This window comes from Triticum urartu, chromosome 3A (assembly GCF_056163025.1).
Source record: "Triticum urartu cultivar PI428250 chromosome 3A, HENAU_Tu73, whole genome shotgun sequence".
Classification (NCBI taxonomy): Eukaryota; Viridiplantae; Streptophyta; class Magnoliopsida; order Poales; family Poaceae; genus Triticum; species Triticum urartu.
Window position 1 is genome coordinate 566,332,338 of NC_141875.1, and position 22,396 is coordinate 566,354,733.

Consider the following 22,396-nt stretch of genomic DNA (forward strand, 5'->3'; position numbering starts at 1 on the left):
CGGACGATATTCATTCATACTTGGATATTTTTTACATAAAACCAGAAGCTTTTCATCTAAACCGGAGCAAATTCATTATATTTTGACATATTTCATCTAAATTGTACTCTAAACCTAGCATGACCGCCGGCGCCCGTTTCTCATGTCCAGTGGGCAGTGAGCCTTGAAAAAAGAAGCTCCGCCTCCACAGCCTCCCGTTTCTCATGTCCAGTGGGCAGTGAGTCTCGAAAAAAGAAGCTCCGCCTCCGCAGCCTGCTTACAGCTAATCAGCCAACGATGATGAGCCCGCTAAGTTTGGCTTCAACGAAAGGGGAGGAGTGGTGGCCTCTCCTCGAGGGCCGAGCATCGGTCGCCTCCCATGCTCTACTCTTTCTCGCTGCCAGCGGTGCCCGCGGATGTGCCGACATCGTCCTCATGGCCGCGGTGCGCGGAGGAGGTGGCGATGTCATCCTCATCCTTGTCCTTGCCATTCACCTCATTCGCCGCCTTGTCAATCTCCTTGAAGGTGGTTTTCTAACTCCGCTTGATGGACGTGGTACCACCAGCAGCCATGGTGGATTTCACAGGCGGTGCAGAAGGATTGGACTCGCCCACATCCACGTCTGGCACAATGACCGTGTCGGTGTCGAGTTGCTCCCCCGCGCGCCGGTGCTCGCCGAGGAGGCGGATGTTGTAGGCCTAGTCGGCCTGCACCTGCCGGAACGCGACCCACTGCTCTTCTAACAACATCTCGGTGTAGTGAGCACATGCCTCACGCATGGTGATGCTGGCATTGGCCGATGAGGACAGTGGTGCCGGCTCGTCGTCAGCCGCCTCTTTCATTGGGGTGTCCGCGGCACTGACCTCCGGTGAGCTCGTCCATCTGTCAGCGTGCTAGCCGGCTACAATGGCGACGATCTCCTTCTTTTGCTCAGACGAGAGGCTATCCCAGAGGGCTTTGGAGGTCGAGGAGGCCATGGGGGTGTGGTGCTGAGAGGAGATAGGTATCGAAGGAGGTTGGATGCGGCTATTGTCAGGCTTGAAGTTTATATAGCGGGCGGATGGCAGACCCTATCCCGATTGATCATTTTTCTCCCTTTGATTGAGCCCTTAAAATTGAGAATATGCTCCACTTGCCGGTCGATTTCCTCTTATATGCTCATGAGCATGATCATATTCACTTCTTTGTCCGAATCTGACAAATCAAAGAACCCATCTTCAATCATTTTAGTAAGCTCCATCGGTCGGAAGCATCGGAATTCACCGTTTTTCCCTATAAAAAATCACAAAAAAACGGGATAGACAATATGTGACCCGGACCAACCACAACATGTGATCAACCACCGGCCCAGTCCATCAGAGCAAGCTCACCACGCCGGCGCACGCATCGTGAGAAGAAAAGAAAAAGCTCGCTCGCTCTTTTGGGGGAGGATCCATTTTCCCCGCATGCATCACCAGCTCAAACCGCCCGAGGCCGCCACGCTCCCGCGCCACCTCCTTGAAGACCACGTCGTGTCGCTGGTCTGCCAATGCCGCAGCCTCCGCGCGCTCCGCGGCGCCCACGCGCGCCTGCTCAGGCTCCGCCTCCCGCGCCTCACCTACGCCTTCGCGTTCTCCAAGCTGCTCGCCTCCTGCGCCGCCTCCGCCACGACCGCCGCGGCGGCCTCGTACGCGCGCAGCCTGTTCGACCAAATCCCCGAGCCAACCGCCTTCTGCTACAACTCCCTCATCCGCGCGCTCGCCACCCCCACCAACCCCACCGCGGACGCCTTCCTGCTCTACCGCCGCATGCTGCGCGCGGGCTCCCCGCCCCCCAACAGCTTCACGGTCGCGTTCGCGCTCAAGGCGTGCGCCGCGGTGCCGGCTCTTGGTGAGGGCCTGCAGCTGCACTCGCAGGCCTTCCGCCAGGGGCTGGAACCGAGCCCCTACGTGCAGACCGGGCTGCTTAACCTCTATGCCAGGTGTGAGGAGGTTGCGCTGGCCAGGAGCGTGTTTGATGGCATGGCCGAGGACAGAAATCTGGTCGCGTGGAGCTCCATGATCGGCGGGTACTCCAGAGTGGGGATGGTTAACGAAGCGTTGGACCTGTTTCGGGACATGCAGGCTGCTGGGGTGCACCCAGATGAGGTCACAATGGTTAGTGTAATCTCGGCATGCACCAAGGCGGGCGCTCTTGATTTGGGCAGGTGGGTGCATGCTTTTATAGACAGGAAGGGGATCACGGTCGATCTTGAGCTGAGCACCGCGTTGATTGACATGTATGCAAAGTGCGGTCTGATAGAGCGGGCAAGGTTGGTTTTTGATGCGATGGTGGAGAGGGATACCAAGGCATGGAGTGCAATGATAGTTGGACTGGCGATGCATGGGCTTGCAGAGGATGCGTTGGGCCTTTTCTCAAGAATGCTCCAGCTTAAGGTAAATGTTGCACTGATGTGTTTATAGTTCTGTTTACCCGGTCAACTTTTCGTGATAACCTGGCTATATGCATTAATCTGCACGGGAGAAATGCACTGACAGTTCATCTTTGTTTAGCTTCAGATTTGTAATGTGCTACCATAAACTTGACTCATGATTCTTGATGATGACTGCACTTAAGTAATTCTATACAAGATATTTGCCAAGACTGTAAAACTGCTCCACATAAAGCTTGGTTCATAATAGGGGTCTGTCCATCGATTCTATACAAGATATTTTCCAAGGTTGTGGCATTTCCCCCCTAAAAGGTGCATCCATCGTTCCCTCATCTAGTGCAATGCTCTGTTCAGAGACCAAGGAAGCTATTAGTTTGAGTCCCTGATTTCCCTGTTGCAGACTATTGCTTACCGACTTTCATGATGGAAGAAGATACCGACTTGAGGGAAGGCAGTATAGAGCAGCAGCCTAGGGATAAGCAGGAATTCAGGTTAGCTTTTCTCTTTTCCGAATCTTAGCCGCCTGAGAGTCCTAGTCTCGAGAGGGCGCCTTGACCATCCAGCCTTATCAAAGAATTGATCCAAAAGTTGTGGGCCAATAGAAGGGGAAAGATAGCAGGTTTCAGAAAGGAAATATTCCAATGGTTAGATTACCTCCATCCCAGTCAACGATGGGGATTTGTGAAGGTATCAAACTTAAGCTATCTATAGGATGGCAATTTTTTATGTAGCTTCACGCCTACCTATACCAAAGGGTTTCTATAAACAGTATCTGATGGTCAATGCCTACCTCAAAAGTTTGCATCTATAGAGTTACGAACTGCCTACGGTGAATGTTCCTTCTGCCCAATGGTCTACCAAAACTGAAATGTCTTCCATAAGATGATGAAATTGCTTTTCTACCTTCTGCCTCTGAGGTTTCCCTTCTCTTCCAGCATTCTTGAATCTGACAATCAAACTATTGCATATGGAGGACAAATCAAAAGTAGATTCATTCCATCGTCAAAATTAAACCACTAAAATTGCATCCAAGGTCAAGTATTGGGAAAGGTACAAGGTGTTTTGGCCACCCTCAATTCCGGAGAAAGAGTAAATTGGATCAAGAAAAAAATTCCTTGTTCCTATCTTTTTATCCAACTTGAGTGATTAAAGGGAAAGTAGTGGCATCCTATTACTCTAAAGGGTAAGTTGTGTTCAAGTCAATCAAAGGTTGAAGTGCAGTTACCCTTTCATTCACCTAGAATTTTGGCTTGCTCTTAGGGTGGACCACATCAGAGGTATTGGAGCTACGTTTCGCATATCCTTTTTTCTTATGATATGCTATGATCCAGTAGCTATAAATAGAAAGCAGAACCTCCTTATGTCTATACATAGGAAGGAGTCCCAGGACCGAGTCATTGACTGTGCTAACTTCATGCATAGTGTAGGAGATGGATGGGGGAAAAGGCGTCACAGGAAGGAATGATGCAATAAATCCGGATAGCCAAGAAAAGACGCTTTTCTCGATCTGTCTCTGCCCTCCCATACCTCCTAAAACAACAGTAATTTGCTTCTTTTCATTCAATTGTACCTGGACCAAGCGCCTATTTGTTTAGTACTTTCGAGTACCGCGCAACAACTTTCGAGTAAGAAAGCAACTTGGCATTATGATTCCCGGGAAGAGGATTCATATTATAGTAGGTTTGTTTTACATTTCCAAGTTCCATATTTTTTTGGAATTTTTTTCATTTTCTCATCGGCCTAGAATTGCCTTTGATTCTCCTTTTTTTGACTATTCTTTGCTGCTCCTTTTGATTTTTGTATCATTATTATTTCTTTGGCTTCTTCGTTGGGGGAATGGGTTATTATTACTTGTTGGGGAGACGGGTTACACGATGAATCATCCCCCTATTAAGTAACCAAAGTAATAATAATACGAGAATCAAAGGGAGAAGGAAAGGCAATTCTAGGCCGATGGGAAAATGAAAAAAACTATTTCCCGAAAAAAAGGATGGGACCTAGAAGTGGAAAATAAACCTACTATAATATGAATCCTCTTCTCGGGGATCATAATGTCAAGTTGCTTTCTTACTCAAAGTTGTTGCGTGATACTCGAAAGTACTAAATAGATAAGCGCTTGGGCTAGGTACAATTCAACGAAAAGAAGCAAACTACCGTTGTTTTAGGAGGTACGGGAGGACGGAGACCAATCGAGAGAAGTGTCTTTTCTTGGCTATCTGGATGTATTGGATCATTCCTTCCTATGACGCCTTTTCCCCCATCCATCTCCTAAGCTACGCATGGAGTTAGCACAGTCTATGAATCGGTCCTTGGACTCCTTCTTTCTATGCATAGACATTAGGAGGTTCTGCTTTCTATTTATAGCTACTGGATCGTAGTATTTCCTAAGAAAAAAAAGGATATGTGAAACGTAGTTCCAATACCTCTGATGTGGTCCACCCTAAGAGCAAGCAAAAATTCTAGGTGAATGAAAGGGCAACTGTAGTTCAGCCTTTGATTGACTTCAACACAACTTACCCTTTAGGGTAATAGGATGCCACTACTTTCCATTTAATCATTCAAGTAAAAAGATAGGAACAGGGATTTTTTTCTTGATTCAATCAGTACTCTTCTCTTGAATTGAGGGGTGGCCAAAACACCTTGTACCTTTCCCAATACTTGACATTCGATGCAATTGTTTACTGGTCTAGTTTTGGCGATGGAATGAATCTACTTGTGACTTGTCCTTCATATGTAATAGTTTGATTGTCATGTTTCAAGAATGTTGGAAGAGAAGGGAAACCTCAGAGGCAGAAGGTAGAAAAACGATTTCATCATCTTATGGAAGGCATTTCCGTTTTGGTAGACCATTGGGGCAGAAGGAACACTCACCGTAGGCAATTCGTAACTCTATAGATGCAAACCTTTGAGGTAGGCATTGACCATTTGGTACTGTCACTAGTTCGGCATACTATAGAAACCCTTTAGTGTAGGTAGACGTGAAGCTACATCAAAACTTGTCATTCTATAGATAGCTTAAGTTTGATACCTTCACAAATCCCCGTCATTGACCGGGATGGAGGTAATGTAACCATTGGAATATTTCCTTTCTGAAACCTGCTATCTTTCCCCTTCTGTCGGCTCACAACTTTTGGATCAGTTCTTCGATAAGGCTGTATGGCCAAGGCGCCCTTTCGGGACTAGGACTCTCAGATGGGTAAAATTCAGAAAACAGAAAAGCTAACTTGAATTCCTGTTTATCCCTAGGCTGCTGCTCTGTACTGCCCTCCCTCAAGTCGGTAAGCAATCTAGTCGGCATCAGGGAAATCAGGAACTCAAACTAATAGCTTCCTTGGTCTCTGAACAGAGCACTACAATAGATGAGGGAATCGATGGATGTGCACCTTTTAGGGGAAGAATGCCACAACCCTTCTCTACTTCATTTCGCAAGAAATCATCATAGCACTCAGTCTTTGCAAACCATTATAATAGCTATTTCCTAAATTCTCATGTTTATATTTCAGATTAGACCCAATAATGTCACCTTTATAGGTGTGTTGTCAGCCTGTGCTCACAATGGGTTAGTTGATGATGGCCGGCGATATTGGTCTACTATGCAAGAAATGGGAATTAAAGCTTCAATGGAGAACTATGGTTGCATGGTTGACCTTCTCTGCCGTTCTGGCCTTTTGGATGAAGCTTATTCATTTGTTACAGGCATGCCCATCTTACCAAATTCAGTAATTTGGAGGAATCTTCTTGTGGCGAGTCAAAGCTCGAACAGAACTGATATAGTAGGATTGGCTTCTAAAAAGCTCTTTGAGTTGGAACCGCGGAATCCAGAGAACTATGTTCTCCTATCCAATTTGTATGCGTTGAACTCCCAGTGGGACAGAGTGAGGTATATGAGGAAAAAGATGAAGGACAACAATGTTACTGTCGTTGCTGGCTGTAGTTCAATTGAAATAAATGGCTATCTGCACAAATTTGTGGTGAGTGATGGTTCACACCCTGAAATAAAGGAGATAAGAGTGGTACTGAGGGAAATAGCTGACCAGGTTCTACGATCTGGCCACAAGCCTTGGACTGCAGCCGTTCTACATGATGTTGGTGAAGAGGAAAAAGAAATTGCACTTTGTGAGCATAGTGAGAGGCTAGCCATCGCATATGGGTTGCTGAAGACAAAGGCACCTCATGTCATTCGGGTGGTAAAGAACTTGAGATTTTGTCCGGATTGCCATGAAGTGACAAAAATTATAAGTAAATCATATGGCCGAGAAATCATTGTCAGGGACCGTGTACGTTTCCATAGGTTTATTGGAGGAAATTGTTCTTGCAAGGACTTTTGGTGATTGCTTAACGTACTGAATCACTGACATTTGATTATCCAAAGCCGGAGATGTGATACCTTGAAAAGAATTTTGTTTAGAAGTGGTGAAAGGGACTTGTGCAGATACCTGGGGTTCTGATGTTACTGGAATAAACTTTATATCATTGAGGTAAATGTTTTTTTACCAGAACTAGATGTTGCGTCCTGTCATCTCCAGTGCTAGTGCATAGTGTTATCTAACCAGAAAACAAGCTACATTAATGATAGAGTGGATGTTGTATCAACCTAAAAGAAAAGGCGACTGCATTGCTGTCATAGCTTTTATAAATGTCTCTGTCCATGCATTATCGAAGATTGGTTGCGTCGCTGATTACACCATCTATACATATTGGTCAATTTTGAAACTACCATTGGATGCATTAGGCATTTAAAATGTTTGGTTAATGTTTACCCGCTTCTTTATGGTGAGTGATGGTTCACTCCCTGAAATCAAGGAGATAAGATTGGTGCGGGAGCTGACTGGGTACAGTCTGACCACGAGCCTGATGTTGGTGAAGAGGAAAAGAAGTTGAGCATAGTGAAAGAACTTGAGATTTTGCCCAGATTGCCCTGAAGTGACAAAAATAACAAGCAAATCATATGACCAAGAAATCATTCTGAGGGGCCGTGTTCGTTCCCATAGATTTATTGGCGAAAGTTTTTTCTTGCTAGGACTTTTGGTGATTGCGTAACGTACTTAATCACCTATATCTGATTATACAAGGCCCTGGGGATGTGATGCCTTCAATGGAAAACTGTTCCAGAAATGATGAAAGGGACTTCTCATATCACGGGGGTTCCAATGTTACCGAAACATATTTTACATCGTCGAGGTACTCCTCTTCTCACCAGAATTCGATGTTGCGTCCTGTCGTCTGCATCTCCAGTGCTAGTGCCTTGTATTATCTAACTAGAAAACAAGCTACATTAGTGATAGACTGGACGTTGTATCAACCTAAAAGAGAGAGAGAGAGAGAGAGAGAGAGAGAGAAGGCGACTGCATTGCTGTCATGGCTTGTTTAAATGTCTCTGTCCATTGCGTTAATAAAGGCCGGTTGCGTTACTCATTACACCATTTATAAGTCAAATCTGGAACTATCATTGGATGCACATGCACCTAAATGTTTGATTAATGTTTACTTGTTTCTTTATGTCAATATGGCCACTTCAGGGGCACCATGATGCTCAGTCCTACACCCTCCACATGGTGTGCTCCCAGCCCCAGCAGGCAACAGGGGTCCCAAAGGTCCAACACTGTGCAAGAACGGGCTTGTTCGGGCTACCCAAGGTCGGCATACTGGAACATGTCGTGTTTGCCAGGCAAAGGTGACCGAGGAACATGTCGTGTTTGCCAGGCAAAGGTGGCGGAGGAACATGTCGTGGTCCAAAGCTCTCGTGCCGTCGGTTGACCGGAACTGGAAGCAACGATCAAAAGTTCGTAACCTTATTACTTGGCTTTGACGGCACGATTGAGCTTTTCATGTCGGCACGATTGAGCTTCTCATGTGGATGGAGACGGTCAGAGATGACAGCTTGGCGCAGCAAGAGCAGACAAGAACCGAAGCTAAGATTACTGAAATGTTGTGTTTTCATTTTACACTGGGGAAGTGGTTACATCCACAGATACATTGTTACCATGGGTTACATACATCCCTCCATGTGTTACTTTACTTCAGTCATTATCTGATCCATGAAGGAATCGGCTCTTTTTTTGCAGGGCATGAAGGAATCAGCTTAACTGATGTAATAATGCCCAAACTCAAAACAGAAAACAGAATACACACGCATAGCATGCTTATTACAGAAATTACACACATAACATGCTTATATATTACATAAATAAATGAGCAAAACAGTTTTTATTTTAATAATAAGGAAAGACAGGTTAAAATCTCAAGGTCGTGCATACGTCAACCAAAGAATTTTCAAAACCATGTCCACTGATGTCCAAACAAAAGTTCACAGATCAAAACACCATCCAACATGAAAGCTTTGCTGATAACCAGAAGCGCGCCTGTGAATAGCGCAGGAGGCCCCCGCCATATGCTCAAGAAGCAAGTTGGTTCTGACTCAAGAAAGAAAACATCCCTTTGTACTTGTTAGCCACGAATTGGCGTGATAGCATGCTTATCGGCGGCTCCTTGCAGCAGCTGGAGCTACGCTTGATCTGTTCCATGGCCTTCATGCTTATCGGCGGCTCCTTGCAGCAGCTGGAGCTACGCTTGATCTGTTCCATGGCCTTCAGAACAGGTACAGGGGGCATGGCTTCTTCCACTGCGGCACTAGCCGGTGGCTGCCACGGCGATAACTTATGATATTCAGGAACACTAGTATCAGTTCTACTGGTAATGCTGCTGCCATATGCCTTCCGATGGTGAGGATCACTAGTGTCAGTTCTGCTGCTGCCACCATTGCTACTGCGGTGGGAAGGTTTCTTATCTCTTTTACTGCTGCTGCTGCTGCTGTGGTGAGAATGCTTCTTGTCCTTTTTGCTGCCACTGCTAGTGCGGCTGCTGCTGCTGCTGCCCTTTGGGGGCTTGTATTTGTAGTGGCTCTTCCTTGAACTTCTCTGGTGCGGCTTCACTGTGTGTGAGTCAGAAGTAACAGGAGGATCATATACGTCAGGGGCCCATGAAACACTCAACTTTGTCACAATTCCCCGCTTTGCACGGCTTCCTTTCATTGCAGAAACCAACAGTTCAGTCCCCTGCATATACAGTATGTTACAAATCACCATCCAAGTAGAGAACAGAACATTTAACACAAGCAATAACACTATGGGGTCATACTCATTTTCAGAATTCAGAGCAACAGCCGGACAATAATGAATGAAAAATATATTAAGAAATAAGAGTAGAAAAAAAATAACAACATCATTCTCGGGTCAATTCAAACAAATATCGAAGATGACAAGATCGTATCAACACAATCAATTTACCCATACAATGACAAGCTATGATACCTCCTAACAGGTAGAAAAAGGAGCAGCCAATCATAAGAGCAGAATTACATTTAGCTACCCGAAATTCTAAACAGGTAATAATATGTTCTAAGAAGCAAGAGTCAATATGTTAAAAACTAAGCGTCCAACACTTAAAAGTACATTTTTATATGAGGAGCCGCATAGCTATTGGCCTACTGCCAATCTTTTTGGCAAAAAGATGACAAGAAGAAACGCTTTGGCTAGCAAGATAAGACAGATTAGGAAGAGTCCATGCGTGTACTGCAATCAAATACTTACATTGGTTGAGGAATTTCCAATCTCTGAATTTCCAGTTGATGATTCAGACGCATTCCCAGCAGTTAAGGCTGACGATGTGACCACCTCAGTGTCAATATCAACCAAATCATCAGCCGAATCTGATTCTACAGAAAGTGAATCCCCATTTTCGTCAGAGTCTTCACTCAGATCTGTCTCTTCATCATCATTGTCATTATAGACACGCATCACCTCAGCAAGAGCCAAACTGATTTCCTTGACAACCAAATCATCTTTCACAGATGCTATTCCAGCTTCAGACTTTTCATCTTCAGGTAGAGCACAAGAGCTGTGCTCAAAACCTGCTTTTTCGCAGGTGCTGCGGCTGAGACATGAGCTGCTGCTCACACCTTCGGCACTGCGGTCTACCAAAGGTCCGCCCATCCACAAGCTAAATCCGAAGTTCAGAAGACAACTTCCTGCTTAGCAGGGAAAAACAAAAATTAGAATAGAACAAGTAAAGGACTTCTTAAGGACCACACCCTAGATTACTAGATGAAGTTAAGAAGCCCATACGATAGAAATAGGTGCACATATATTGCTCATATTTAAGTTCATTCGATCTAAGTCAACATTTCTGGCAAAGTAGGTAAACCAAATATTAATTGTTGTACTAAAGCAGCGAAAATTAATATGGATCAAGCGAGTAGTATTTTATTAAGCAACTAAAGCATTCACTCCATGATATAATTAACGAGTATAACTGCATAAGACAATAAATATTCGAAAGAATCGTAATTCCATCATTGATATGGACACAATTTCATTGCATTTGCAATTCCACCAGAAGAGTAAACTGGCATATTTTCACATATACTAGAAAAAATGACCAGGCAAATTTCCCATACCTCTTTCCTTGGAGAGACAGCAATCACCACCTCCAACAGACCAAATCTCTTTCGATCGGACCTGCTGATCGAAATCGAACACAGACACCAAACCCGCGCAAACGCAAAAGGCAGAGATGTAGCACCTAGCCCTCACAACCGGACAATCCTCAGGACGAGCACAAGGAGCGGATCGAACCGAAGGTCGTGGGCGACGAGGGGGAGGCAAACGTCAGAGGCAATTACTACGATTGCCAATACTACTACTACTAAAACGATGCGAGGAGGAAAGCTTGAGGCGGTGCGAGCAGGGGAAGAAGGAGTTCCCGGACGCGACGGCGCGGAGGCTGGTGGTGGGGTACGCGGCTGGCGCCGCAGACATGGTGTCCGCGCGGTGGGCGCCGCAACGCTGCGGTGCCTCCTAGATATCCAACTTGTCGGGTTCCGGCGACCGGGACGACGGCGGGCGGAGAGGAGGGAGCGGCGGGCGGGAGGGAGGGCGGGCGCGCCGAGGTCACGCCCTGCTAATGGGTCGGCCTCACCGGAGCTGAGATTCGGGGCGTCGACGGCGAGGGATTTGGGGATCGGATCAGGGCGAGCGAGGCTTGCGGGACGGGAGCGGGTGTGCGTGGATTGGCTATTGGTGCGGCGAGAGGGCGGAGCGGGTCGGGTCCCGGGGTTATATACCGTGCCGCCTGACGGGTGGGGCCAGGGTACGGGCGAAGGGAAGTGGGTGACAGGCTGGGCGCCAGCGCGTGGGGCCCGGGTGCAGCGGGGGGCGGCCGGGTCAACAGGTACAGCGCGGCGGGAAGAAGGTGCGGCACGGAAGGCGCGCCACGTCGGCCGGACGCCCGGGGAAAATTCAGACGGGGGTGGCGGGAGGGGGGGAGGCGGTTGTCGTACTCCGACTCGTCCTGTTTTGGACCGGGGAGGGGAGTGATCAAGCCGGCGGGTACGATCGGCACGGCTATTTTGCGATCGGGATCTTTTCCTGCCCTGTTTTGGGGTCACCGCTCAAATCTGTCTCGTACATTCGGACGGGTCGTCCAGTCACGTTTTTTCAATCTCAAACGGACGTCTTAAACGAGTCTCAAATGTTCGGTCTAACCGGCACTTTTTATATTCAGTCTAAATATGAGGCGGATATGGGTGACCCGGGCATGTCCGGTCGCGTCCGTCTGACAAGCCCGGCCCACCACCGCCCCATGGATGTCCCATAAGAAACCCCATCGGCCTCGTTGATTCAAAACCATATCTCACCCATTCTCCTCTCGTGCTCCGTCCTCTCCTCTCTCCTCACCGATTCCGATCGAATCTGGCCAATGTCGAGCTCCAGCAACCGCTCCGACAACGAGGTGGATCTGGAGTACGAGCTTGCCCTCCGCATCGCCTTGGAGCGGTCCAAGGTGGACACCGGGGGCAACTCTAGATCTGCAGCCTCGCCGCAGCCGCCGCTTCCCCGTTGGCGCATCTCGGACACCGGCGCTGGCCCCTCCTGGCCCATGGGCAGCTCCGACAGGCGGCCGGCGCTATCCGTGCCTCCCCTACGCCGTCCTCTCGCCCCGCCGGCTGCCCCCTTCGTGGGCAGCTGTGGGTGCTTGTGCATGCCCCGCCGGCTCGCACGCGCACGCCGGAGTTGGAGGTGCTCGCCGCCTGCCGCGAGAGACGGCGGGCAAGGGAGAGGGATGCTGTGGAGAGCTCTGTCTGTCGCCGGCGTGGGCCGGCGGAGCCCGACGAGGACGAGCGGCTCCTCCAGTGGGTCTACCGACGATCGCTTACGGCGGCGGAGAAGGACGCTCGGCGGCTCCGCCGGAAGAATGCGAAGGCTCTCCGGCTTGCCATCGAGCAGTCCGAGCGGGAGGCGACAGAGAAGGCAGCGGAGGCGGCTCGGTTGGCCAAGCTCAGACGCCAGCAGGACCGAGTCATCCAGCGCCTCAAGGGCCTCGTCATCGTCAACTCCTCCTCCTCCTCCTCCGACGACCACGTCTCCTCATCCGACGAATCGAACGATCCTCCATCAGCCATGGACTCCTACAGCAGCGCCAGAGATCGGAAGGGCAAAGAGCCGGCGGCAAGGAAGTGGTGAAGAAGGTCTCTATTTATGTTTGATTATCGTTTTTACTGTTTGAACTTGTCCGACGATGAACTGTGCCGATCTTTTGGATGATGTAAAGTGAGTTTATGTGCATTTCATTCTTCGTTTCATGCCAATTTCTTTGTACGTTGTTTGATCACGTAGAGTAGTTCATCACGTGCATGCGTAGTATGGACATAGAATATTGGATATGAGATACACGGATGTAAAGAGGCAAATTTAAGACGTGCTAGGTCAGTGTCCGCGGGCGTATGAGGGGTCAGGGCGCTGTAGATGCTCTCACGTCCGACGCGTGACGAGTGATTATTTCGGCTTTGCTGTGCCTGACAGCAACTGCTTCGTGGCCTTCGGCATCGCTACCGGGAGCGTGCTATGCCGGCCTTGCCGCCTCACGCGGCCTCGAACGCGACCGGCGACCCTTCTCCGCCGCCGCCTCGCACGAGGACATGTGTGGAACGTTGTACGTGCACCGTCTATTGTTTTTCTAGTTAATTGAGGCTCTTTGGTCAACTGGCTGACATATTCTAATAACTTCTCAGATGGTATCGAGACCGAGTGAATGATGAATCTTAAGTCAAAAATCCAAATTAAGAGTCACAAAAGGTTTACAGAGGCTGCTCATCACTCGTCATGGACGAGGATGCTTTTAAGAGTAGCTGACCGCTTAGTACTAGGATACAAATGAATGAGTTATACCACCTCCATTCCTAAATATAAGTCTTTATAGGATTTCAATACAAACTACATACAGATGTATATAGACATGTTTTAGAGTGTAGATTCATCCATTTTGCTCCGCATGTAGTCCTTAGTAAAATCTCTAAAAAGACTTATATTTAGAAACAGAGGGAGTACTTAACACACATCTCCAAACCCGAAACGCAAGGCAACATGAAGAGCACCGAGCCAACAGTTTCATACAGCACGCTCTCTAGAAACCAACGGTCAGCTGAAGAAATCCAATCGGACCAGTCGTCCTTCTTCTGTAGATAGAATAGTCGACCGCCCACAATTTCGTGACGGGCAAGCACCAGGGCCGGACTATTCTGCTCTGAAAATAGCTGGCGTCCACACGGAGTAGCTGGCGGCTGCACGGTACACATTCGATGGGAATAACATTCTTTCGGCAGCAATTGGTGGGGAAATAGCCTTTTTGCCGCCAAAAGAAAAGGATAAGATTCTTTCGGCAATTGGAAGGGATCAGTCGAGCTTCATTCGTTCATTCTGCCTGGAAAGGAACAATGCCACGTACTACATCATGTGCGCACACATGCCCAAACAAATGAACCGACGAAGAATCCACAGTGCATTTGGACTCTTTTCCCCGAAACGAATATCTTGACACTTGCTGCACTGCGGATGCCTTTATCTGCACAAAAAGTTGGAAAAAAAACTGATACTGTGAACAGTTCCGAAAGGCCACATATCTTCCTCGTTGCCGGTTATCCATTCGAACTATGCTAATAATGAACTATGTACGTGCAAGTGAGACACGATGCTCTTCTATCTTGAAAGCAAAATGTGCCGAGGGTGAACGCGAATGCAAATTCTAATAAGAAATGGCATAAAAGGAAACATAATATGGCCGAGGCTATCAAGAGCTACGGACAGCTACTTAGCGGTACCTTGAGGCAAATGAAGATCCGATGGTGAACAATGGGTCTTACTTCAGTCTCTTCCGCTTTGCTTGTGGCTCATTACCAGATGCGCTTGTATCACTACTATTCTGCATAGGATGATATTTAACTCGTCTCAATGCTTCCTCATACTCATTCAACTTGAGCTTCTCCTTGTTCTAGCAAAGAACCAAAAGCACAACTATGGTGAGGGCTAGCCTTGTCAACCATTTGCAATTTTACCAAAATCAAGATGACATACGTAAGCATTCTTGTAAGTTGCTATTTGTTGCTTACAAACTTTCAGCTCCATGTGTAGAGCACTAAGACGAGAATCAACAGGAACAGTGCATTGCTGAACCAACTGTTTCTGACGCCCATGAACAACTTGTGGTTGCCACACGTTTAATGCCACCGAAGCTCTTCTGTCAACATCTCACGACAACAATAAATTGGACTATCAGTATATACTGATGAGGAGTGCTGAAACATACCAGAATAAGTAAAAAATCGCGAAAAAGATGTATTCTTATACTGATGTCTAAACCTTCAGTTTCCCTGGCTGAGAAGGATTGCAGAGATTATTTGTTTTTGTCAGGTGAGCAGATAATGGAGTATTTTGTATAGCTTATTGCCTGCTGAACTATAAATAAACCTTGTTTTTTAACTCTGTACAAGCATGTTAAGACATCAATACTTAAAAGTTAAAACAAACCCGATTGCATTCATAAGCATTGTCCATTATCCTAAATTCCTAATGAGCTGCTTCACAAGTTTGTATTTGTCTTGTCTCCTTCATACGACAGGACGGTTGCTCGAGCCACTGAAGCAACACCTTTAACAAAAACCTAAATAAACAACAACAGCGGCGGCAACAGGAGCAACAACAAAGCCTCTAGTCCCAAACAAGTTGGGGTAGGTTTAACAAAAACCTAAATGCATGTAAGAAATGGTGAAGGGGTCACTGCAGTCTAGTTTGTCAGATATGGTTGTATTGGACTGAATATCTACATGTTTCTTGGTGTTCTACTTTGTCAGATATGGTTGTATTGGACTGAATGTTGAGTTGTCACGTTCCGTATATGTGTTGTAACTTCACGTCCTAGCCTTTAGGCCTTACCCTGAGCGTGATCCATGCATGTAGGATCCATGTCTCTCTCCCATGCATATGTACCATGGCACTCACGGAATACAAGGTGTGCGTGAATCATTCTTCAACTTGGTAATCAGAGCAATGTCGACCAGTCCCACTCACTCCTCTGAGACCCTTCCCATCACCAGCGAGGACGGCGAGCTCCCCGCCATGGACCTTTCCGCTAGTGATGCTAATGCTCGCCCTCTTGCTCCAACTACCGATGATCTTTCCCAAACGGCTAGTCTTCCACTTTCTGCCCTCCGACCAAACCCCTCCAGCCCGCTTCCTCTTGTGTCGCTCCCTGCTGCCGCCGGTCCATCCCTTCCATCCACGGGCTAAACATCACCGGACTTCAAGCTGGCTCTCGACAACATCAATTTCTCCCGCTAGCATTCCTTCATCAATATGTTGCTCACCCGCTACCATTTACACAACCACATCCAGGTAGACGATGCTGACCTACTCTCTGATCCGGTCTGGCGTGAGGACGACAACACCATAGTGATGTGTTTTCTTAGCCGCCATTGTCGAGGACCTCCTCGACATCATCGCTCCGGCTGAGTCGACGGCGTACACGATCTGGAGTCACCTCCACAAGTACTAGTACTTCTTCGATAGCGACGCTAGCCTCACCATGCACCTCGAGCAGGAGTTCTGGGCGACTGTCCACTGTGATTTGTCCATCAACGAGTATTGCCGATGCCTACAAGGTATCACCACGGCTCTTTTTGACGTCCAGTCGCCGGTCAACGACCGCACGCTTACACTGCGGATGCTCGAGCCCATTCATCTGCCTGCCTTCGCTCAAGCCTATTCATGCCTCATCATTGCCAAAAATCTCCATCTACAAGCGTGCCCATGCGGAGGGCTCGCAATCCACTCCAACGACGATCGTGGTGGTGCTTCGACAGGGTGACCGGCCTCCCAACAGCGGCTGTGGCGGCCAGCTCAGTGCAAACTGTGGCGGCGGCCCTGGTCACAGCGCTGGGCAGCAACCCTGGCTCGGCTACTTCGTTCATATGGGGATGCCCTTCCCTCTGCCCCGCGCTCCATATTCATCGCCTAACTCTGTCAGGGTCCTCGATCCTTGCCCAGGCATCCAACACCACGCCTATCCGGTGATGTACCCCAATCCATCAGTTCCACTTATGCCTGCTCCCTACAGATGGGACCATGCCGCCATGTTCCATGCTGCACCAAGACATGGCTCGGCCTTTCCTCCTCAACCCGAGTGGTTCATGGACAGGGGGTGGCCTCACACGCCGCCAACAACCCAGGTATATTAACCTCGTCTTATTCCCCTTTAGCTCGCTTTGCTAGTCATATCATGGCCGGCAATGGGGCACACCTTTCCCCCCTCCCCTCCCTGACCGTTCCATCCTCATCTCTCCCAATCTTGTCAAAATAATAATTTTCTATTCGCAAATTTACTCATGATAATATACGTTCAGTTGAGTTTGATCCTTTTGGCTTTTGCGAGAAGGACCTAGCAACCAGGGCAATTCTTCTGAGGTGCAATATCCACGGCGACTTGTATCCCTTCTTCGGCAATAACGGTGGCGCACCATCAACATCACTCACCGTCTCATCGTAGGACCTATGGCACCAAGGGAAAATGAGCCATAGTAGCATCACCGGGATGGCCGAGCCATCGGGACTATAGGTGTCCTACGAGGAGGTGAGTGCTGCTGATGATGCGTCTTGCTTTTGCTAGAGAAGGGTTACAAGTCGCCGTGGCTATTGCCCCTCAGAAGAATTGCCCTGGTTGCTAGGTCCATCACGCAAAAGACAAAAGGATCAAACTCAACTGACCATAGATCGTCACCAGTAAATTTGCGAACATAAACTAAGTTTCTAACAAGATTGGGAGAGGTGGGTATATGGGAGAGATGGAACGGTCAAGGAGGGATTGAGCATTGCCGGTAGCAATGACTGGAAGCCATTTTGCCGACAACAATATGACTAGCAGAATGAGCTAAGGGAATAAGACTAGGTCAATATACCTGGGTAGTTGGCGACATGCAAGCCCACCCCCGTTTCCACGAACCACTCGTGATTAGGAGAGAAGGCCGAGCCGTGGCTTGGTGGAACATGGAATATGACAACGTGGTCCTATAGGGAGCGGGCGTAGGCGGAGCCGATGCACCGGGATACATCACCAGATAGGCGTGGTGTTGGACGCCGGGGCGAGGACCAAAGACCCCAACAGAGTTGGGCGGTTTGGAGGGCATCCCATAGGAGCGAAGTAGCAGCGCGACCGAGCTCCCAACGGCGGCGGTGGTCGTGCTCACGGTGATCGCAACACTGGGCAACAACCCTGGCTCGACTACTTTGTTCATATGGGGATGCCCTTCCCTCCACCCCATGCTCCATGGATACTGCCCAACTCTGTCGGGTCCTTGCCCAAGCGTCCAGCACCACGCCTATCTGGTGATGTACCGCGATGCATCAGCTCCACCTACGCCCGCTTCCTACGGATGGGACCACGCCACCATGTTCCATGCTGCACCAAGCCATGGCTCGGCCTTTCCTCCTCAACTTGAGTGGTTCATGGACAAGGGGGCGGCCTCGCACGTCGTCAGGCCCAGGTATATTGACCTCATCTTATTCTCCTTTAGCTCGCTCTGCTAGTCATATCGCAATCGGCAATGGGGCATGCCTCACCCCCCTTTTCCATCCTCATCTTTCCCAGTCTTGTGAAAAAAAACTAATTTTAGTTCGCAAATTTCCTCATGACAATCTACGTTCAATTGAGTGGCTTTTGTGAGAAGGCATAAGTGAGAAGGCATCGGTTCCACTTGAGCCATAGTAGCAGAACCGAGAAGGCCGAGCCATCGGTGCCATAGGCCCTACGAGGAGACGGTGAGTGCTAATGATGATGCACCGTTATTATTGTTGAAGAAGAAATATAAGTCGCCGTGGCTATTGAAGATTTGCCCTGGTTGGTAGATCCATCACGCAAAAGCTAAAAGGATGACACTCAACTGACATAGATTGTCACGAGTAAATTTGCGAGCATAAACTAATTTTTTGACAAGATTGGGAGAGATGGAACGGTCGCGGCGGGGGGGGGGGGGAGGGGGTGAGCATTGCCGGTACCAATGATTGGAAGACGTTTTGCCAACAACGATATGACTAGTAGAACGAGCTAAAGGGGAATAAGACAAGGTCAATATACCTGGGTTGTTACCGGCGTGTGAGGCCACCCCCATGTCCATGAACCACTCGGGTTGAGGAGGAAAGGGCAAGTCGTGGCTTGGTGCAACATGGAACATGGCGGCGTGGTCCTGTAGGGAGCGAGCGTAGGCAGAGCCGGTGCACCGGGTACATCACCGGATAGGCGTGTTGGATGCCAGGTCTGAGGACCGAAGACCCTAGTAGAGTTGGATCATATCTAGGGTGCGCGGGGTGGAGGGAAGGGCATCCTATATGAGCAAAGTAACCGAGCGAGGGCTGCTGCCCAGCGCTGCGACCACCGGGAGCATCTCCGTGACCATGCCCAAGGCCACCGTCACCGTTGGGAGCCCGGTCGCCCTATCGAGCACCGCCACAATCGGCGCCACAATCGCCGCGGTCATCGTCGGAGTGGACGGCAAGGAACTGCGAGCCCTCTGCACGGGCGCGCTTGTTGATGGAGATTCCGGCGAGAACAAGGCATGAACAGTCTTGAACAAAGGTAGGCAGGGGGCGGTCGATTGGAGAATCGCGGCCTGCATCTCGAATTTCTTTTCGAGTTCGTCAAGCATCTGCAATGTAAGTGTGCAGTAGCTGATCGATGACTGGATGTCGGAAAGAGCCATAGAGATGCCTTATAGGCGTCCACAATACTCGTTGATGGACAAATAGCCGCAGACAGTCGGCCGTAACTCCTGCTTCAAAGTACTCGTGGAGGAGAGTCCAAATTGTGTACGCCGCCGAGTCAACCGGGGCGACAATGTCGAGGTCCCCGAAAATGGTGGTGAAGAACCACATCACTATGGTGTCGTCGTCGTCTCTCCAGATCGGATTAGAGAGCCGGTCAGCAGTGCCCACCTGGACGTGGTTGCGTGCATGGTAGCGGCTGAGTAACATGTTGATGAAAGAACGCCATCGGGAGAAATTGGTGCTGTTAAGAGCCAACGTGAAGTCAATAACACCAATGATGTTCAGCCCGTAGATGGACGGGATGGAGGAGGAAGGGTCGGCGGCAGCAGAGAGCAACCGAAGAGGAGGCGGCCTGGAGGGAGGGCAGAAAGTGGAAGACTAACCGTCTGGGAAAGATCCTCGGTAGCCGGAGCGCATGGGCGCACAGCAGCGTCAGCAGAAAGGTCTGCGGCGGGAAGCTCGCCGCCCTCGCTGGTGACAGGAAGGAAGGGTCTCAAAGGAGGAGTGAGTGGGGCTGGTTGACATGGTTCTAATTACCAAGTTGAAGAATGATTGACGCACACCTTATATTCACTGAGTGCCATGGTACATATACATGGGAGAGAGACGTGGATCCTGCATGCTTGGATCATGCTCAGGATAATAAGGCCTAAAGACTAGGATGTGAAGTTACAACAGAAACAATGAGAACACATGTGCAGAACGTGACAACTCAACACTACCCATTATTTATAATAGGTATCATTTAACTTTGTTTTCATGTTAATGCACAACCAGAACAGGCCAGAATGTTGCCAAATAAGGTACTTCCTCCATTCCTAAAATATAAGTCTTTCTAGAGATTCCACTATGGACTACATACGGAGCAAAATGAGTGAACCTACACTCTAAAATATGTCTATATACATCCGTATGTAATTTGTAGTGGAATCTCTAAAAAGACTTATATTTAGGAACGGAGGGAGTACAATTGTTCCGCACTCCGTCAACTAAAATTGTAAACAGTGGTTTTTTACCCTGATACATACAACCAAATAAAAAAGATGTCTAAATTTAATGGATCATTCCAAGTTATAACAACCATAGAGCATTGATGTGAGATAATTTTCCCTTTTCAGGTCTAAAGGCAGCAAAAGCAGCTGTTTATTGTTGAATGTTTGAGCCAAGAGACTACGTCGGACCAGCTCTTGCACAGATAAGCAGCTCAAATAAACATGGAAGCTATCGCTCCGACTTCAGAGCAAGTCTTGGCTGCTAGACAGGGGTACAAGGGGCTGTTTGATAATGGGTGGCGTATAAGAGGCCTTAAATTGGAAGGGCGGGACAATCTCAGTCCAGCTTATGTGTAGAGAAGTAGCTCAATGGATCATGCCAGCATCTGTCTTGAGCAATACCTACTGTTGCCTATACATGCTACGGCCAGTTCAGGACCAATTATATTAGGGGATAATTGGATAATTGTCATTCCCAACGTGCCAACTTCAGATAATACCAAGCGTCTTTCTACCCTCTGCATTAGCTACTCAGGTAATTTGCTGTTTCCGGTTACCACATCGCATATGATTTATAGCATCAAGAGCGAAATTCACTCTAGAAGAGAAAACACAGGTGAGGAATCAGAACCAACCTGACCCTCTCGAGGCTGTCCAGCTCCTGCGCGGTGGCCTTCATCCTATCCCCCTCGGCGCACATCGACTCCTCCAGCTCCGTGAGACGCCTCCGGCACGCCACCACCCGCCCCTCCGCCTCGTACACCGCCCGCCGCCTCGCCTCCGCCATCCGCAGCTTGTGCCTCTCGAACCTGCAGCGGAGCACAAGTCACGCGCTCAGACGGGGGAATAAATAAATAATCTGAACGAAGAGGCGGGGACGGGAAACTACTTGGTCCTGTAGAGGGATTTGGGATCGGGCTGCTGCTGCTGCGAAGAGGAGGAAGGCTGGGATTGGGAGGGGAAGTCGCGGGAGAGGAGCGCCGACCAGAGGGAGGGGTGGAGGGAGAGGCGGCGGAGGCGGCGCGAGGCGATGGCGAGGCAGCAGAGGTCGCGGAACCCCAGCGCGGCGGAGGCGGCGCCGAGCTCCAGGACGCGCGCCCACAGCTCGTCGGGCATATCGGACGCCGACATGTTCGGCTCGACCGAATCACCGCTGGCGAGTTGCGGGGCGGGTGCAGCGACAGAGGCGGCCGCGCGGGCGTAGGAAGGTAGGTAGTCTATGCCGTCGCCGGGGCCTTCGCTGCGGTAGTGGCTGGCTTTGCTGCAGGGTGCAGGCCTTCGTCGGCGCCTCGGCGAGCTAGAGAAATCAGGAACCCGCGCCGCCAAATCGGTCCCTGCCGATGGGTCCCACGAATGAGCGTTTGGACTTTGGATTATTTTGTTATATCTGCAGTACTACTGGGTTTGTTCGTTTCTTTCTTAAAAATAAAAATAGAAATTCATTCATCTCTTTTATTTCAGAAACTTTCTATCCATCAACTGTCCTGCTGAGAACATCAGAAGTAAAAAAATGTCCAGTTCCATATACCACCTAGCAATATCTATAGTCACTACAGCGAGTCGAAGGCGCGCCGCCGTCATCACCTCTTCATCACTGGAGCTGGGCAAACCTTGTTTAGTAGACAGTCGAGAAATTATCGTGCTAGAATCCCATAGAATCAGCGCACCAGAATAGCAATATGCAGGCACACGAATGTAGACAAATGAAGCCCGAATGTAAGCAGATCCACTGAAGACAAACACCAACCAAATCCTATGGGTTCCACCGGAGACACATCTCAACATGCCCTCCGGTGAGGCTAGCCGCACCGCCGAGGCCGGGGCTAGGCAGAGAGAACATTATTTCATCTTCGGAGAACTGTTGTTGTCT

At 49.0% G+C, this 22,396-nt stretch overlaps 3 protein-coding genes across 6 annotated transcripts; 1 reads left to right on the forward strand and 2 right to left on the reverse strand.

Annotated features, from left to right (window-relative positions):
• The first annotated feature begins 503 nt into the window (after positions 1-503).
• Positions 504-8,475, forward strand: LOC125545121 (pentatricopeptide repeat-containing protein At2g02980, chloroplastic). Of its 4 annotated transcripts, XR_015619409.1 has the most exons (4): positions 504-2,394; positions 5,894-6,868; positions 7,463-7,571; positions 7,910-8,475. XR_015619409.1 is itself a non-coding variant. In XM_048708995.2 (2 exons), the coding sequence occupies exons 1-2, from the start codon at positions 1,426-1,428 to the stop codon at positions 6,719-6,721; spliced, it is 1,797 nt and encodes a 598-aa protein (XP_048564952.1). In that variant the 5' UTR covers positions 504-1,425; the 3' UTR covers positions 6,722-7,808. The 4 variants fall into 4 exon arrangements, 1 of the variants encoding a protein (XP_048564952.1); XR_007299907.2 differs by lacking the exon at positions 7,463-7,571; XR_015619408.1 differs by lacking the exon at positions 7,910-8,475 and having other exon boundaries at positions 7,463-7,808.
• Positions 8,476-8,505: 30 nt separating this feature from the next.
• LOC125545122 (uncharacterized) lies at positions 8,506-11,486 on the reverse strand. The gene is made up of 3 exons (XM_048708996.2): positions 10,846-11,486; positions 9,980-10,416; positions 8,506-9,445 (listed from the first exon to the last, which is right to left on the reverse strand). Exons 2-3 carry the CDS (start codon positions 10,379-10,381, stop codon positions 8,786-8,788), a joined length of 1,062 nt encoding a protein of 353 aa, XP_048564953.2. The 5' UTR covers positions 10,382-10,416; positions 10,846-11,486; the 3' UTR covers positions 8,506-8,785.
• A 1,989-nt stretch (positions 11,487-13,475) lies between these two features.
• On the reverse strand, positions 13,476-21,856 carry LOC125545124 (F-box family protein). Its single transcript, XM_048708999.2, has 5 exons — positions 21,416-21,856; positions 21,162-21,335; positions 14,798-14,960; positions 14,545-14,714; positions 13,476-14,288 (listed from the first exon to the last, which is right to left on the reverse strand). The coding sequence occupies exons 1-4, from the start codon at positions 21,655-21,657 to the stop codon at positions 14,583-14,585; spliced, it is 711 nt and encodes a 236-aa protein (XP_048564956.1). The 5' UTR covers positions 21,658-21,856; the 3' UTR covers positions 13,476-14,288; positions 14,545-14,582.
• Between the last annotated feature and the right edge of the window lie 540 nt (positions 21,857-22,396).

Excerpts from the sequence above, each read along its gene's own strand:
- LOC125545121 (XM_048708995.2), top strand. The coding sequence starts at position 1,426 with ATGCATCACCAGCTCAAACCGCCCGAGGCCGCCACGCTCCCGCGCCAC. Across the intron at positions 2,395-5,893 it reads CAAGAATGCTCCAGCTTAAG|ATTAGACCCAATAATGTCAC; the intron begins GTAAATGTTGCA and ends TTTATATTTCAG.
- LOC125545122 (XM_048708996.2), bottom strand. The coding sequence starts at position 10,381 with ATGGGCGGACCTTTGGTAGACCGCAGTGCCGAAGGTGTGAGCAGCAGC. Across the intron at positions 9,446-9,979 it reads TTGGAAATTCCTCAACCAAT|GGGACTGAACTGTTGGTTTC; the intron begins GTAAGTATTTGA and ends CTGTATATGCAG.
- LOC125545124 (XM_048708999.2), bottom strand. The coding sequence starts at position 21,657 with ATGTCGGCGTCCGATATGCCCGACGAGCTGTGGGCGCGCGTCCTGGAG. Across the intron at positions 14,961-21,161 it reads GACAGCCTCGAGAGGGTCAG|AAGAGCTTCGGTGGCATTAA; the intron begins GTTGGTTCTGAT and ends AGATGTTGACAG. Across the intron at positions 14,715-14,797 it reads CAACTTACAAGAATGCTTAC|AACAAGGAGAAGCTCAAGTT; the intron begins GTATGTCATCTT and ends GTTCTTTGCTAG.